The following is a 16,776-nucleotide window of genomic DNA, read 5'->3' on the forward strand; positions in this document are numbered from 1 at the left end:
TCTTAATCCAGGCTGCAACTCTGTGTCTTTTTATTGAAGAGTTTAGTCCATTTACATTTAGAGTTAATATTGATATGTTAGCATCTGTATTTGCCATTGTGTTTCTCTTTCCTTTGATTTTATTTATTTATTCTTTTAATAACTTTTTTTTGGCCTTCTTTCATTGTTATTCGTCCCTCTGAGGTTCTGGCTTTAGGACTCCTTGTAGTATTTTTTTGGAGTGGGGATTTAGTTGTAATGAAATTCCGGAGTTTCTGTTTGTCTGGGAAGGTCCATATTCTTTCTTCAAAGAGGAAGGAGAGCTTTGCGGGATAGATTATTCTGGGTTGGCTTCTGTTTTCTTGGAGTCTGTTGACTATGTCCCTCCACTCTCTCCTTGCCCGTAGTGTTTCTTTGGAGAAGTCTGATGTCAGCCTGATTGGCTTTCCTTTGAATGTTATCTGTTTCTTCCCTCTTGCCAGCTTCATTATTTTTTCCTTGTCCTGGATTCTTGGGAGCTTTACTATTATGTGTCTTGCTGTATTTTTCCTTTCGTCGTGGAAGTTTGGTGTTCTTCTTGCTTCTTGTATATCAATTTTCAGCTCCTTCTTCACATTTGGGAAGTTCTCTTCAATTATCTCTTTGAATATTTTCTCTGTTCCTACACCCCTCTCCTCTCCTTCTGGTATTCCTATAACTCTTATATTTCCTTTCCTCATGGAGTCAGATAGTTCCCGAAGTCTTTCTTCGTTCTTTTTCCTTCGTACTTCTCTTTCCTTTTCTGTTTTGGTTCTTTTTATTTCTGTGTCTTCAAGAGTACTTATCCGTTCTTCCATTTCATCTATTCTGCTTTCATTGCTTTTCCCAGAGTTCTTTAGTTCCTCCATTAATTCTTTGATCTCCTGTATTTCTTTTACTTCCCTCTTTAGGGACTCAATTTCATTCTTCTGACTATTGTTTTCCCTCTTTAGGGACTCAATTTCATTCTTCTGATCGTTGATTATTTTTCCCTTATCATTGTTTTCCTTTATGACTTCTGTCAGTTTTTTAATCACGGCAATTTTAAATTCTTTTTCTGGAAGGCTCAGAAGTTCTTCCAAGTTACTGTCGTTGCAATCTGGGGGCTGGTTTTCTTTTTGTGGTGTGCTTTTTCCCTGGGGAGTTGCTAGGTTGCGTGTGGTTCTTCTACTCCCTACTTTCTGTTTTCTAATTTCCCTTATGCGTTGGGACACTGTGTTGTTGGGACTGGCCGGCATCTTGGGTGAGCTTCTCTGCTCCCCTCTGGTTCCTTCAGGAGCCATATGTCAGTTTCAAGCAGACTTTACTGGAGAAAGGTCCCTGTTCTAAAATGCCGATGTGGCGACACACTCCCCTGTGCGCCTGGTCTGCCCCGGCGGTGGGTTCCTGCTCCCCCTCTGGGCTTGGACTGCAGGCCAGAGGGGGTCTGGCGTGGGCGAACTTCCCCCGCTCACCTCTGGCTCCTGAGGAAGCCTTCTGCAGGTAGTCTTTACTGAAGAAATGTCCCTGTTCTAAAATGGTGATGTGGGACACACTCCCTGCGTGTCCGGTCTCAGGCACACTCTTCTGCGCACCTGGTCTGCCCCGGCTGTGGGTGCTGGCTCCCCCTGTGTGCTCAGACTACTGGTCGGAAGAGGCCCGGCGTGGGCTAACTCCCCAGCTGGCCACTGGCTCCTCCAGGAGCCTCTGCTGGTTTCAAGTCGCTAGGTGGTGCCAGAGATCTGTCCTAGAGCCCTTGGGGAGCTGATTTTCCACCCCGTGGGACAGGGAACAGAGCGGGAATTGTAGGGTATACCTCAACGGCTTTGGGGTGCTGTGTCTGCCTTGTGCCCCACCGTCGTGGGGAACCCACGCCCCTAATTCCGTGCCCCAGGTCTCAGTTACAAAGCCCTCAGTTCCAGGACGCGGGCTGTAGCCCAGTTCAGTGGCGCGGGAATGGCGCCTTTTGAATCCCGCTCCCGTGCCTGGGCGCCTGGTTCCTGCTCACTCGGTGAGAGCCTCCGCGCGTCTCCCCGCAAGCCTAGGTCACAGGCGCGGGGACCTGGGCAGCTGCCATCCGGATCCGCGTTTGCTTTTCAACCGCACTGCTTTTCCGCGAGATCCCGATTCCGATCCATGCCACTTTTCCGCGCAATCCCAATCCCTATCCGATCCGCATTTACTTTTCCAGCGCATGCCGCTTTTCCTCGCAAGCTTACTGGGGGCCCAGGGTTGTGTGCTGGTGCTGGTCTCCTCCTGGGGGGGGGCTCTCTTTAATGGCGCCTGGAGCTCACCTCCTCGGCGAATCCTGCAGGATTCTCCACAGCTCCCGTTCACGGGGTGTGGTGGCTGAAATAGTTCCTTTCCACTCACATTCCCGCTTGCTGCGTAGTTTGTTCTTGTTGGTCGTTTTAGTTTGTTTGTTTTTTTTTTCCTCCTCTCTGCTGGTCGGAGAGTGCCGACTTTGTGGGCGGGGGAGGGGAGCAGGGTTCTGCGCTTTCCTCCCTTCTGGTCCTCTTTTTTGGCAACTTTCTTCTTCGGGCAGTTTGCTGTAGTCACCCGTTTATCTTCCGTGTCCCACTTCTCACTGGGACCTGCCGCTTTTCCTCCCTATTAACTTTTTTTAATGGGAGATCTTACTCGCAGCGTCTCCTTGCCGCCATGTTGCTCCGCCCCCCCAGACATGATTTTTAGGACTGAGCTCTCTCCTTCCATTGCTTTAACTTGATTTGGGGATCAGATATGTTGTTGTTGTTTTTTTTTTTTTTTTTAAACAAAGACCTATGTGTTTGTTTTGAGGCCAGAAATATTAAGTTCTGAATTATGAAACCATTCATTGTTTAATTAAGTCTTGTCCATTGACACCTTACTAACTTACATAAACTTATCCAAATTCCTTCTCAGGATCCTTGCCTCAGCCATAGGTTGATCAGTTTTTCCTTCTCGGTTCCTTTCTAAGGTTTCTCTTCTGTGTGCTTCTTATTGGAGAAGATTTAACTCTAGAAATTCTTGGTCAACTAGAGCTCAGGTAAAACATGAATCTATATGTAACTTTATCCCTCGAAATGTACTTATTAATGCATGAAGTAGTCTAAACTAATGGTCCACAATCTTGGCTTAAACATCTGTGGAATACTATACAGATGTGAAAAAGATGGAATAGTGGCTTTGGGGACAAAATGGATGGTCCTCAAGGTAATTATGTTAAGTGAAACAAATCAGAAAGTGAAAGATAGCTATTGGATGGTTTCACTCATCTGAGAAGCATGAATAACCAAAAAATACACAGACAAAATACAGCAGGAATAGATCTTAAACTCAGTGAAATAATTTAATGGTTACAGAGGAAACGGGGTGGGGGGAGTGAGAAGGAGGCCAGTATAGAGAAGCCAAGGGGGTTTTGCCATGAGTGATTTGGCAGAGTATGAGTGGAACATGTATACATATGGAGAAATAAAAATAAATAGAAATAGAAAAATCCATTGATTTTTTTTTTTTTTTTTTGTAACCACTGACTAGCTCTTCCATGCTTCAAGAGAACTCCAACTATTCATTTACCTTCTACACTTGGTTCCCCTTTGGGAGCATTACTACTATTTTCTCTGATAATTTTTTCAGATTATTGTCACTCTCTGACCTAATTAAATATTAAATTATTTTCCCCTTTTAAAGTCCTATCTCATCAATATTTCAGATCTCGTTTGCTTGTTTTACTTTTTGTGTGCTGAGTACAACCTTCAATGTCTCCTTTCTCCTTTTCTAATACTTCCATTAATGAAATCTCTATTTTTCTTTCCCTTAAGCAATCTCCAGTTTGTTTTCTGCTATGTCTTTCTGGGTATCACTCTATTATAGAAAATGGGAAATTCACTTTGTTATATAAAAAGGAATTTAAGGTCAAGGTTAAAGTAACTACTTTAAAATTTTTACTATGAGTGCTATGAATCTGATCCCAATTCAGCAGGATCCTGTATTCTCTTGTTTCAGAGTCAACAAGTTCCAAATGCACAAAAACTTGTCAATCCTCTGATGTCTCAATCCTAGTAATGTCTCATTTGACCAAGTTAGCCAAACCCAGAGTCATTAAGGAAAGGGACCACGGAATGTCACAAATACTGACAGTCAAGATTCAATGGAGGCCATTGATGTTAAGAGTTGACCACACTACCATGATATTGATACGCAACTTATCAATGTTTCCCCCCACATATTATATTCATGATCAGTTCTTGCTGTTGGCGCTATTAATCCTTACTTCACTTTCTTTCTGAATTATTCGTGTTTCAGCTTTAGAGCCCCTTCTCAATGTCTGGTGCAACTCTTACGATTTTAACCCAGAAAAAGAAAACTATGAGGAGTTCATAATGCCTAGGGGCAGCTTATTACACAAATTGGAACAACTCTATTGCTTTAATTCCTAACAAGGAAGAAAGAAGAAATGAAAAAGGGCTTATAAGAAGATACAAAAAGATACCTCATATCTCATTTAGCGTAAAGGCATCTGAAAAAAATCCTAGAGGATCTACTTAGTACAGAATCCATTTCAGTTAATGTGTCTACCACATCTTAATTAAATAAAACTGCAGTACAGAAAGGCCAGGAGGGCCATCTGCATAGTGAGAATAAGCAGTTACATATTAGTCATTTGGAAGTTCCTTTCTTTGCTGCCACTGCTGTATTCTCACCCACTTTTGAATAAAATAGAATCTCCAATGGGTAACAAATGCAGGAATGAATAAGCTACAGTTCTTGTCTCTGAAGAGCTTATGGTCAAATATAGGAAACAATCACATTACTTACTAACACACAAATTTAAAAGCCCTTTTTAATATCCCTTTTTCCCACAACCAAACTAGCTCTAGCTAACCTGAGAGATTGGGACTGAAAAGAAGGAGATGGGGACATAGAATATGCAGTGCACATGTACAGTGTCCACAGTTGAGGACAACTGGGGAAAAGAAGGAGAATGAAACTACCTACTGATTAAGATAAGGATAGCAGGTGACTGAGCACTCGGTTATGCTTTGTCTGCTTGAATTGATCTAGACTGCTTATGCCTAAGATGCAGACTAGATAAAATGTTAAGTTCTAAACTATGTTCTTTAATATCCCAATTCCTTTCCTGTTATCACACAGACGGTATTTTCTAAACTATGGAGGTTCCTTCCCTGGAAAAGTGTATTCCCATACTCAGATGAAATTTCAGGGCGATGTCTCAGTCGAAAGGAAGAAATCTAAGAAACAAACCGACTCTGATGACATATCATTTGCATGCCATCATTTCTCAGCTAATATTTGCTGTGATCTCCAGCTCTGCACCCAATACGAAAGAGTTACACAAATCAAACATAGCAGGTAAACCCATAGAAAAATCGGCCTGATCTTATTTCTTAGGAATTGTAAGAAAGCCAAATTCCTCTGTAGGTAAATGGTTTTTCAGGCTTTTCTGCCCTCCCACTATTGGGATAGCCCTGCCTGATGGGGCCCTGCAGTTGTTACATTGTTGCAAACTGTCTCCTTTACTTCTCTGGGTCATGGGAGGCCAGAGCAGGAGGACTGGCCTGAGCCAGAGTCTGAGAGAAGAGCAGATCCTGAGGCAGCAACTGGGCCCCAGCAGCTCCCCGCCCCCACGGGGCAGCCAGAGCAGGTCCTGGAGTCCAGTGAGGGGCAGGAGCCCGATGTTAGCTGGGCTTCGGGGCCTTTCTCAGACCCACCCCGACAGCCGTCTGAGAGAGGGCATTCACTGGTCCCAGAAGCCCAGGGGCAGCAGCCACCCCCTGGGAGGCCCCGCTGCCACACCAACTGCCTGGAGCAGCACCTTGCCCGGGGTTTCCAGAGGATGGGGCTGGCTGTGGGCTCGAAACCCTGGCTCTTCCTGCAGGCTCCCCTGGCGTTGACGGCTGTCCTGGGCACCGGGTGGATTAACCTGCCCAGTGAGACAGAAGAGAGCCTGGAGAGCAGGACACCCCTTCGGGCAGCCCGGCCAAAGCCATGCGGCACTTCGTGCAGGCACATTTCTCCACCAACGAGTCACCTCTCTTCTCCCCATTGCAGTCCAGCGCTGAGGTCAACTTCGCCTCCATTCTTGTGGTTTCCAACACTGCCAATCTGCTGGATCAAATCATCTTCTCAGAAATGAGTCAACTGGACGAGGCGGTGCAGACGCTGACCGCGCCCTGGGGAGATGGAACCCAGGTCCTCTACCCTCAGGTGTGTGCCAGGTACCAGAGCACCTGCATGCCCTCCAACGCACTCCTGTTCATCTGGCAGAAGAATAACAACATGGACCTGAAAAGCATCACCTTCCCTATTTACAACACCTCTGCTGCTCCCCTCTATTGGCCGGCCTCTTGGGAGGGACTGTCCTAGGTCCCGGCACGGGGATTAGCCGGTTACTCCTGCAAGCCAAGGCCATGCGGCTGCAGTACTACCTGAAGACCGCGGACCCCGAGGACAGCGCACACAGCCAGAAGTGGCTGCTCGAGTTCCAGGACCAAATTTCATGCCATTGAAAAGTGCCTGGCCTTGAAGAACTTCCAGGTGCCCTGGGCTGGGTTTAGAGGGAGGAGAAGGTGGGAGGGATAAGACCTGTCCAGGGATGTGTCCACGCCTGGCTACTTGCTGGAGGCCTTGACTTAAAACCGGCTCTGCTCCACTCTCTTTGATGCTTAAGCCAGCTTTCTTCAAGGGACACCAAGGGAAGCTGCCACTCTAGATACTGGGTTTCATTCTGGTGGAAAACACTCATTCTACACCCCAGGGGTGGGTGTGTTCAGGGCAGACATTCATCTTCAGGGTCCCTTTGGGTTTTCTACTCAGAATTCTCTCACTTCACGTCTGTGCTGTTTCTGGAGCCCACAAAAACTTGCTTGGTGTTACTGGAATAAAAAACAAACCTTTAAGCTGTAGTCCCTGGTGTTTTTGAAAAACACAGCTAGCTCAGATTTCTCAAGTATTTTCTAGCATCCTGCCAGGCACCTCAGATGATAAGCAAACCTGCTCATACTTTTGGCCAGGCCTGGTGAGAGACACCTGCTGGGAAATGGCTTTGGATACCAGGCCTTGCTGAAATTATACTTTGTACTTAAATAGCAAAAGATAGCAACCTACTGGTCATTTAGAAAAAGCCAAAATTTTGTCAGTTATTAATGATTACACAGTATTAGAGAAAATTGATAATTTGTATACTCAGAAATGTCAAACATTGGCTTATTTAAAAATATATATTTATTTATTTATACAAGCACTGGGCACAGTCAGATGTGTGGGAGTGTGAGAGAATTCACCAGAGCCAGAGCGCAGAACAGAACAGGCAGACTGGCGAAGTACACTGCTGAGGGGAGCAGTGGGTGTGGCAGGAGAGGTCTGTCGCCATCAGTTGGGACCCTTGCTGGCGGCCTGGGATCTAACAGGCACTGCAGAGGCTGCAGACAGCTTCACAGCCCATCATTCAACCGCTGCACCACCATGGGAGGCCCAACATTGGATTTTTGAAAGAAATCTTAGAAAGCATGGCATGGATTGGTGGAGAAAAAATTTTATTACCTTTATTCTAAAATCATAATTTACATATTTTAATCTTTTACCAAACTGTAACGTTTCAATCAATAAGCTATAATATTTTGATAGATCTTGTCACTCATACACAAATATTGGAATTAAAAGTTATTTACCTGCGTGTACTTTTACGACAGGTGGTCTACTTTACATCACTTTCTAGTGAACTGGAATTTGAGGCGACTGCTAGGACAGTGGTTTGCAATCATGTCATGCTACAGGTAAAAAAAACTTTTATTAGTTTTTAAACTTAAAAATATTTGTTGTAAGATATTTAACGTAACACATGCCATTCTAACCATTTAATTGTATAGGTCAGTGGCATCGACCACATCCCCTTGGCTGCATACTGTCGTGACTGTTTCCAAACATCTTTCATAACCCGAAAGAGGAACTCTGACCAGTGAGCAGTGGCTCCTGCTGCCTTTCTCTCCTCTAGTCCTGATTAACCTTGACTCTATTCTTTCTATGAATTTGCCTTTCTTAGATTTTCATGTCAATGGAATCATACATTTTTTGTGACTGACTTATTTCACTAATCATAATGCTTCCAGGGTTTGTCCTTGTGCACATGTGACAGCTTCATTCCACTCCATGGCTCTGTGCTCCATTGTATGTGTGCTCCACAATTTGGTTATCCATAGTCTTTTGTAGGCATGGAGTATTTCCTTCTCTTGACAATCGTAACACTGCAAGGAACATGCTGTGCTCATGTTAAAAGAATCATTTACAAGTGGAATTGGTGGATTGTATGAGAATTTCATAGTCAGCTATTTGAAGAATCATCACATGGTTTTCCAGAGTCTACACCATTTTCGATCCCACCAGCAGTAGATAGGGGTTCCAGTTTTTCCACAGTTTCCCTATAAAACAACACTCATTCTTTTACCTTTTATTGATATTACCTGTCTTAGTTGGTGTCAAGTGTATCTCATTGTGGTGATTCGCATTTCTGTAAATATCTGATCACGCTGATTGTCTTTTCAACTGTTTATCGGCCTCTTGTGTATCCTCTTTGGAGAAATGTCTATCCAAGTCCTTTGCCCTTCTTATAATTGGGTTGTTTGACCTTTTGTTGTTGACTCACGTTTTTTATTAGCACTTTGCATATTTCACTTATTAAGCCCTTTATCAGCTGTATGACTAGCTGATATTTTCTCCCTTTACATAGACTGTCTCTTCACTTTCTTGAGAATGGCCTGTAATGATTAACATTTTTTTTGATGAAATCCAACATATCTATTTTTTTTGGTACTTGTATTTTTGGTATTATATCTAAGTGTCCATTGACAAGTCAAGGTCATGCATATTGACCCTGTGTTTCCCTCTACAAGTTTTATGGTGTTAACTCTTTTATTTAGATTATTGATCAATGTCTGTTTCAGTTCTGTTTATGGTATTTAGTAAGGTCCCAGCATCATCCTTGTTTATGTGAAGATCCAGTTTTCCAAAAACCATTTATTGAAGAGACCTTTCCAGTTTGTTTGTTAGACTTACTACACTTTGTCAATCAACTGGCAATATTTATGGATTATTCCTGGACTCCCAATTCTATTCTGTCATTCTGTATGTTTATTTGCGTGCTTATACCATATTGTTTTCATAACAGTATCTCTTTGCAAGTTTTGAAATCTGGAAATCTGATTCCTGCAACTTTTTCTTCTTTTTCGAGATTGTTTTGGATATCCTGGGCTCCTTGCAATTTCAAGTGAATTTGAGGGTTGGCTCTTCCATTTCTGAAAAAGAAAAAAAGGAAATTGCAATTTCAATAGAAATTGAGTTGAATTAGTAGGTTTCTAGGTGATTGACATTTTAACAATATTAATCCTTCACATCAAGTAAGGATGTCTTTCCATTAAATTAGGTTTTCTTTAGTTTCTTTCACCGGTGTATATAATTTTCAGTGTACACGTCTTTTACCTCTTGGTCAAATGTACTCTTAAGTATTTTCTTCTTATAGATGCTATTTAAATAGAATTGCTTTCTTAATATCCTTTGCAATTCCCTTTTGCACATAAATAGAAACACAGCTGATTTTTATAAGTTGTTCTTGTATCTTGTAGCTTTGTTGAATTTCTTGTATCTAGTAGTTTTCTTGTGGATGCTTTGGAATTTTCATATCTGCGATTATGTAATCTGTGAAACAGGATATTTTTCTTCCTTTCCAGCTGAAAGGATTCTTTTTATTCTATTCCTTGTCTAATTGCTCTGGCGAGTAATTCCAGCACAATGCTAAATCTGGACAGCATCTCTAAGATTCACTTGTTTGTGTTGTGTGCGTGTTTGGTGGTTGGCTTTTTAGCTTTTCAGCTCCAGAATTTGTTATGTTCCTCTGAAGTTTTTCTATGTATATTATTATTTCATTCATATACCGTGTTCCCTGTCAGTGTTCTCCTTTAGTATTCTGAGCATATTTAAGACAGTGTTTCTCATAGTATTTGTCTAGTATGCCTTCCTCCTTTCCATACTGCAAGACTACTTCCTGGGTTGGAGCAGGCACAAAGAGGAAAAGGAGCAGGAAATTTTGTCAGCACAAGTGCTGAGTATAGTCCTAATACTTGCCTTCCTTGGACTTGAATATATGTAACTGATTTACCTGCTAGTGCTTTTGTAGATTCTTCTGACATCTCGCCCTCCCTCTCTCTGTTATCAATACGACTATCTTATGTTTGTTTAGCTCAGGGATTCAACACATTTGAGCATTCCATATTTTTTGGCTTGGAATGAAATCATCTGGACAACAGTAAGACCTTCCCAAGAGAGTATGGCCAAATTGAACACCATTCTATGGCAAGTAGTGGTATATTGAGTTTGTAGACTATTTCAAATTTGGCATTTTAGAAATGACAAAACTTATTATACCATTAGATCAACTTCTGATAAAATCTGGGAAATCTTTCTCTTCTCAAACATACTTTAATTGTTCTTGTGTTTAACAGACATCATTATCTTTTAGAAAGATGTGGCCTCCTCCCCAAACATACAGTTTTCAAAGTGTAATCATTTCAATTCAGCCCGATGCTGTCAAGTTATTAGAATATTCAGAAAATAGGCCATTTTGCTACCAGCGCTGCCTCAATTTGACTGACCATTGGAATCGTGTGAAAAAATTTTAGGTACAATGATTCTGCAGCATCATTGTAAACCTACTGAATCAAGATCTAAAGTTTGATAATTCTCTAAACATTTTGATAAACTGCTTCTATCAAGTTTTTTGTAGGGTTCTAGAATATCTGCAAGCACATTCATAAGTCTCTTACAGTGTCCATTTTCATCTTTCCTTCACTTACAATTAATAGTTGTTTAGAGAATCTCAGCACAACTAGTCAAAGTAGAGTCACTGTGGCCAACAATTTACCTTCCTACCTCAGTGTCTAAAAATTTACATAAAAATGAGAATCTTGTAAAAGGGATTGAGACTAAACATGTCCTGTGTAGCTCTCACTAATCTTTTTGCATTTGAACTTCATCCTTGTTATGTTCTTATCATAAACATTTATAAATACTGTTTTCAAGAATTATTGCAAAAGGAAAATATTCATTATGTTCAAATTTATTGTAACCCAAGCGGATTACTTTAGCTCTGAAATTTGTGTGTGTGTGCGTTTGGACCCTAAATTTAACTCAAGGTACCAGCAGTTTGAGAAAAAGTGGAACACATCAATGGTGCAGAAACCTTTTAATAAAAAGAAAGTTTTGCTATGTGAATATGGTCTGAAAAAGTCTTTTAGTCACATTCTGTTTTGGAATCAGTACCTCCATTTCCTTAGTTGTCTCTCCTAGTCTTCAAACTTAGTTTCTTTTTCCTACAGAAGTCCAGAGAGACTTTTATCAATTATTGTTTTAAAACTGTTCACATAAAATTAAAATATAAAGCCACAGGTTGTTGTCAATATTTTAAAACGTAATGTGGTTATTGTGGAGGCAAAGTACTGCATACATGCTTTCAAATGCTCTCTCTATATTCCCATTTCTGGTGGTCCAACAGAGAAACAGAAAAGTCTTGTGTTGATCCAAAAAAAGTACATTTCAAAACATTTTTTTTGCAATTAATAGCAACTTTTCTAGGACCCACTTCATCATTAAAGGAGAATCTTGAAACTGTTTTAGCAGGATGCTTTCATGCATTTTATTAACCACATACTATCTCTGTTGTACAGGAACCCTTTAGGTTGGTGTTTATAGCTAGTTGGAATCAGAAAATGAGTGCAAAGATAATTGGATGTGGGTACTTTCTCAACTACAGCTGCCTGCCCTTTAGTGTTGTGTTCTATTCACACACAACTCCTTGAACACTAGAGTGGAATTAACCATCTGCTGTGCTCTAGTACATGTATGTTTCTGAAACACCATCAGGGAATTAGTGCTTGGCCAGATGCATAAGTAGATAGTTAAGTAAAAAACACAAAATGTCAACTTTTATTTTCCCTCTTTCAATTGGTGAAGTTGGTCTGGGATAGTGCATGGGAATTAAAGGTCTCCAGGAGACAGGTGTAGAATGATTGCAGAAGAGATTTCAGAACAGGTCCAAATCAAGAATGTCATGAATTGATGGAATTTCAGTATGGCAGCTGCTGCTAAAAATACATCATTTTCCTCCCTATTTACAGGTTTAGCTGTATACGTAACAAAATGTTTACTGCAGTCATTGGAGTGATTTCTGTTACCTTGGCAGTGGTGAGTGGCTTTGGACTCATGTTATACGTAGGGGTGTCATTTGTGCCAATAGTTGCAAATTCACCATTTCTAATACTAGATGAGTAAAGCAAATAAGAGGCTACACTATGAGGGTATTGGGGAGAAAGTAGATAACAGAGAGTTTATGATAGATTAAGTAAAATAACTGTGATTAGATGACTACAAATCCAAAATAAGGTGTCAGAAATGAAGACAAACATTAAATTGTGTCTTCAGAACTGGAAAAAATAAGGACCCCAAATGCAAAAGTAAAGATAATGACATGAGCAGGCAGTTCACTCTCTCTCTCCCCCACCCTCTCTCTCTCACACAGACACATACAACACCAAAAACGGAAAATACAGGTCACTGAAAATGTAAGGGGGACAAATATATGGCATCTCAATCAAGGGATGCAAATTAAACCAAAACTGAGATGCCTTGTTTTCTTAATAGATTAATAAGTATTGCAAGACTGAAACTTTTGGGGTGGTTGTATGTAATGAACACTGTCTTCTATTGCTCAGAGAAGACTGTCAATTGGCTCATACTTTTCTTAGTCCAATATTTCTATCAAATCAAAAGGCTTAAAAGGGGATTCAAGGTGCATATCTTTTACCTCTCCATTGTACATCTAGGAATGTCCTAATAATTCAAAAAATGCTCCAAAAAGTAGAGTATGTTCATTTCTGTGTGATTCAGATTTGAAAACTAATTGAAAACCATCTCCCCTGTCCACAGGAGATTGGTGAATTCAAACATAGGAAACCTCTATATTCCCACCAAGAAAAGACTAGCAGGAAAACTAGTGTGCACGTGCCTGCATATGACGCTGTGCCTCTCAAGTCATACCACAATGATAGACTGATGCTGTTGGTGGTCATATAGGTTTAGTAACAGAATGTTGGCTGAAAGTGTTTGTGCATTTCTGTGAAATGGTGTATGAGAGAAAAAGGTCTCTCAAGTGATCTAGTGGAATCAGAAACAGATTGCTAATCCTGCTTGAACTAACACACATCCACCAGGTTTCCTGATCTCAACACTGAGGCACCATAATTGGAGAGGAAGAGTATACTGTGCTGTGTGGAAATAATAGGAATCCGTGCAAACCACAAGCTTATGACAGAGGAAGGAGTGTGCTCTGTTGTGGACTCAGAGACAACCAAGGAAAGTGATACCTCAGCACAGATTGTGTGAGATAAATAAAACTTGAAGGGACAAAGAATAAGACCTTAAGGGACAAAGGATCATTTCACTTAGATGTGGAATATAGGGAAACTAGACAAAGGGTCAAAGACAAACTTTCAAAGCAACTCTTGAGAGCTTCCCTAGAGCTGAGACAGCCAGGAAACAGGGGGAGGAGGGGAAGGGTGGCAAGAGGGACAGGGAAGAGAGCACAAGGACTCTGGTGGAGGACCACAGGTGCGTTGGTGCTGGGAGAGTGAAGGTGGCCACACCTGAGTGGAAAAATCCCCTAAACTGTCAAGAACTCAACAAGGATGTAAAACAATGTTGCTTCATTCAAAAGAGAAAAAAGGGGGAAACCTTTTGAATTGTGCTATTTACACTTTAATGGATGCTGGGGACCAGCCTCCAGCAAAATGTCGTGTCAGGGTTCCTGAAAGGATGAGACAGCCTCGGCGAATACGAATGATCTGAAACTTAGGGACTGAGGGGAAGGGAATGAGAAGACACCAACACTTGCTGAGGTGTTAGTATCTTCTGCTGTGAGGCTCAGCAGGTTCTTTATTTATACATTTTTTTGCAAGCATTGAGATTACATTATCAAGTGCATAGAAACAGAGCAGAAACAATTAGTACATCTCTTTTTCTATGGGCTTTTGTCCACTACGTGCTCTCAGCAAGAAGGCAACCTTCAAGGTTAATAAAAAACTAAGTCTTACACTAAAATTCACTGTTTCAGCTAAACAATAACCTAAGACAATTGATAGCCGCCAGTACATCCCTATCAGCTAAAGACTAAGCAAAAAAAAGACTTTTCTTATTCTCAATGGCCTTCACAGCAGGGGCTGGCTGCTACTCAGCTATCAGAACTTCCTTTACCTAGAAACTCCTTAACTCAAAGAGCTTTATTTAAAAACTATCCCAAGAAACTTCAAGGGAAGGCAAAAGGACCCACTATAATTATTGTATTGTAATGCTTGTCAGGCATGTTCAACAAACCATCTCCCATAGTCAAGTGGGCCAAACTGCCCAACAACTAATTTCTAAACAAACAATTTTTCGTGCTATTTACTTACAGTATGCTGATACATATAATTTATTGCCTAATATACTTTTTGATAATTTTTTTTCTCTCTACGACCAAGACCAAAAAGCAAAGGGATGCCAGATCTTCAGCCCCACGGTGTGAGACCCTTTTTTTTGCTGCTTGTCAGTATCCTATCTGGCTGGAGCAACAAGGCCTCCTGCAGCAAACGGATATGAATATGCATTAAGATTTTTTTTAACAGGTGTTGGCGTTGATGACATGCTTATCATGATTTCTGCCTGACAGAAGACCAACATCATGGACAGCATACAAACGTGAATGTCTGACGTCTACTCCCACGTGGCGGTGTCCATCACCATCACCACTCTCACAAATGCCCTGGCCATCTTTACAGGGGTAATGACCTCCTTTAAGTCCGTGCAGTACTTTTGCATTTACACGGGAACAACCTTGCTCTTCTGTTATTTTTATAACATCACACGTTTTGGTGCCTTTATGGCCCTAGATGGTAGGAGAGAATTGGCCTGTCTGTGCAGGCTGCAAAAGTCAGAGGGTAACCCAGACCAAAATTCTTCACACTGATAAGATGCTGCTGCTTCCCATTTAGTTCTCTTCGAACTGATGAAGAATCAAGCATCCATCCAATGAACTTGTTCTTTAGAGATTATTTTGGCCCCTTTCTCACAAACACTAAGTCCAAGTTTGTGATAGTGGGTTTATACCTTCAGTACATCGCATTCAGTATGCATGGCTGTTTCCAAGTGCAGGAAGTTTTAGACCTTCGATATATGGCAAGTGACAATTCTTATATCACACCCTATTTTAACATCCATGAAGAGCATTTTTCAGATTATGGTCCCATAGTGATGGTTATCATGACTGAAACAGTTGACTACTGGGATAAAGACGCTAGGCAAACATTGGGCAAATGTCTGACCACATTTGAAAACAGTGACTACTGTCATTCAATATCTAACTCAGTTTTGGTTACAAGCATATATACAGTATATGGAAGCCAACATCTTAGCTGTAAATGACAGAGGTAGTTTTATAAACAACATTCCTTGTTTTTTAGTGCATATTCCAATTTTTACATATGATATTAACATTTCATCATCACATGAGATTACTTCTTTCTGGGCCTTCATTCAGACCACGGGTGTTTCTTCTTCACGCAGTAAGAAGAACATGTTATTCCAATTACAAAGTTTTGCCAGAAGGTGTGAGATTCCCCTAATGGTGTATAACCCAGCATTTATCTATTTTGATCAATATTCTGCCATCTTAGAAAACACTATTTGAAGTGTCATTTTTGCATCCGTAGCTATGTTCATTGTTTCTTTATTGTTAACTCCCCACCCATTGTGATCCTTGTGGGTCACTTTTTCTATTGGGTCTGTGATTGTAGGAATAACAGGTTTCATGGGATTCTGGCATGTCAACCTTGATTCCGTATCCATGATGAATCTTGTGATTTGTATATGGTTTTCTTTTGATTTTTGTGCACATATTTCATATGCATTTGTTTCCAGTTCTAAACCCTCAGCAACCCAAAAAGCAATTGAGGCATTGTTTTTGCTAGGTTATGCAGTGTTACAAAGTGCACTGTCAACAATAATAGGAGTGACTGTTTTATCTGTAGCTAACACATACATCTTCAGGACATGTTTTAAAATTATGTTTTTTGTCATGGCATTGGGGGCTATTCATGGCCCAGTTTTTATTTCAGTATTCTTAACCATTTTTTGAAGATTTGTTGGAATATCCACTAACAAATCAGTGCCCAATGATAGAATTCTTGACTGCCCAACACAGTCTGGTAAAAACGCTCTATTAAGGATAGTTGATAAACTGAAAACAAGGCATGTTTTCCTTGATTTGGAAATCTCATTCCAAGCTGTTCTTTAAAATATCCTTAGAAAAATTAATTAGTCCTACATTAAAATAGTTTTACTCAATTAGGAAGTGTTGTCATCTTTAATGTAAACTATAAAATTGCATATAAGGTAAAACTTTCCATTTTTTTCTATTTTTTTCCTTCTTATCATTAGCCTTTCTGCCTGGAATTAAGAATTTTCTACATTATATATGCTATCAGTGGGATTTTATGTGTACTGTACTTCCTATATGCATTACTATGTAAAGGTTCAAATTATTATTACTTAATTTCCATACTGGGACTTTTCTATGCACTTTCTTAATCGTATATTTGGATGAACTGAAGTTGCTATCAATATTTTTTTTTTTTTTAATTTTGAAGAATTAACCACTTTTGGGTCCTTCTGGGTGGCACGGGCAGTTGAGCGCCACAATGTTAAGATGTCCGCAGCCTC

The 16,776-nt window shown here is 40.7% G+C and overlaps 2 protein-coding genes and 1 pseudogene across 5 annotated transcripts in view; all 3 read left to right on the forward strand.

The window, feature by feature from the left end:
• Positions 1-6,066, forward strand: part of LOC119244440 (ankyrin repeat domain-containing protein 26-like) — a 22,658-nt gene extending 16,592 nt beyond the window's left edge. For 2 of the 4 annotated variants that reach the window (XM_054694858.1, XM_054694856.1), the window contains exons 6-8: positions 2,936-3,004; positions 5,113-5,331; positions 6,031-6,066. In XM_054694858.1, coding sequence (XP_054550833.1) covers positions 2,936-2,973 — 38 coding nt within the window. In that variant the 3' untranslated portion in view covers positions 2,974-3,004; positions 5,113-5,331; positions 6,031-6,066. Of the gene's footprint in view, positions 1-2,935; positions 3,005-5,112; positions 5,612-6,030 lie in introns of those variants that run through there. The other 2 variants (XM_054694859.1, XM_054694857.1) reach the window with 2 other exon arrangements.
• LOC119244439 (patched domain-containing protein 3-like) lies at positions 5,187-12,518 on the forward strand. Its single transcript, XM_054695466.1, is given in 7 exon segments — positions 5,187-5,331; positions 5,523-5,927; positions 5,930-6,313; positions 6,316-6,473; positions 6,475-6,516; positions 7,671-7,754; positions 12,144-12,518. Coding segments are annotated over 7 exon segments (1,224 nt in total). The 3' UTR covers positions 12,150-12,518.
• Positions 12,290-16,245, forward strand: LOC119243983 (patched domain-containing protein 3-like; annotated as a pseudogene).
• The last annotated feature ends 531 nt before the right edge of the window (positions 16,246-16,776 follow it).

This window comes from Talpa occidentalis, unplaced genomic scaffold, assembly GCF_014898055.3.
Source record: "Talpa occidentalis isolate TD23 unplaced genomic scaffold, MPIMG_talOcc4v2.1 talOcc4.14, whole genome shotgun sequence".
In the NCBI taxonomy this organism is placed as follows: domain Eukaryota; kingdom Metazoa; phylum Chordata; class Mammalia; order Eulipotyphla; family Talpidae; genus Talpa; species Talpa occidentalis.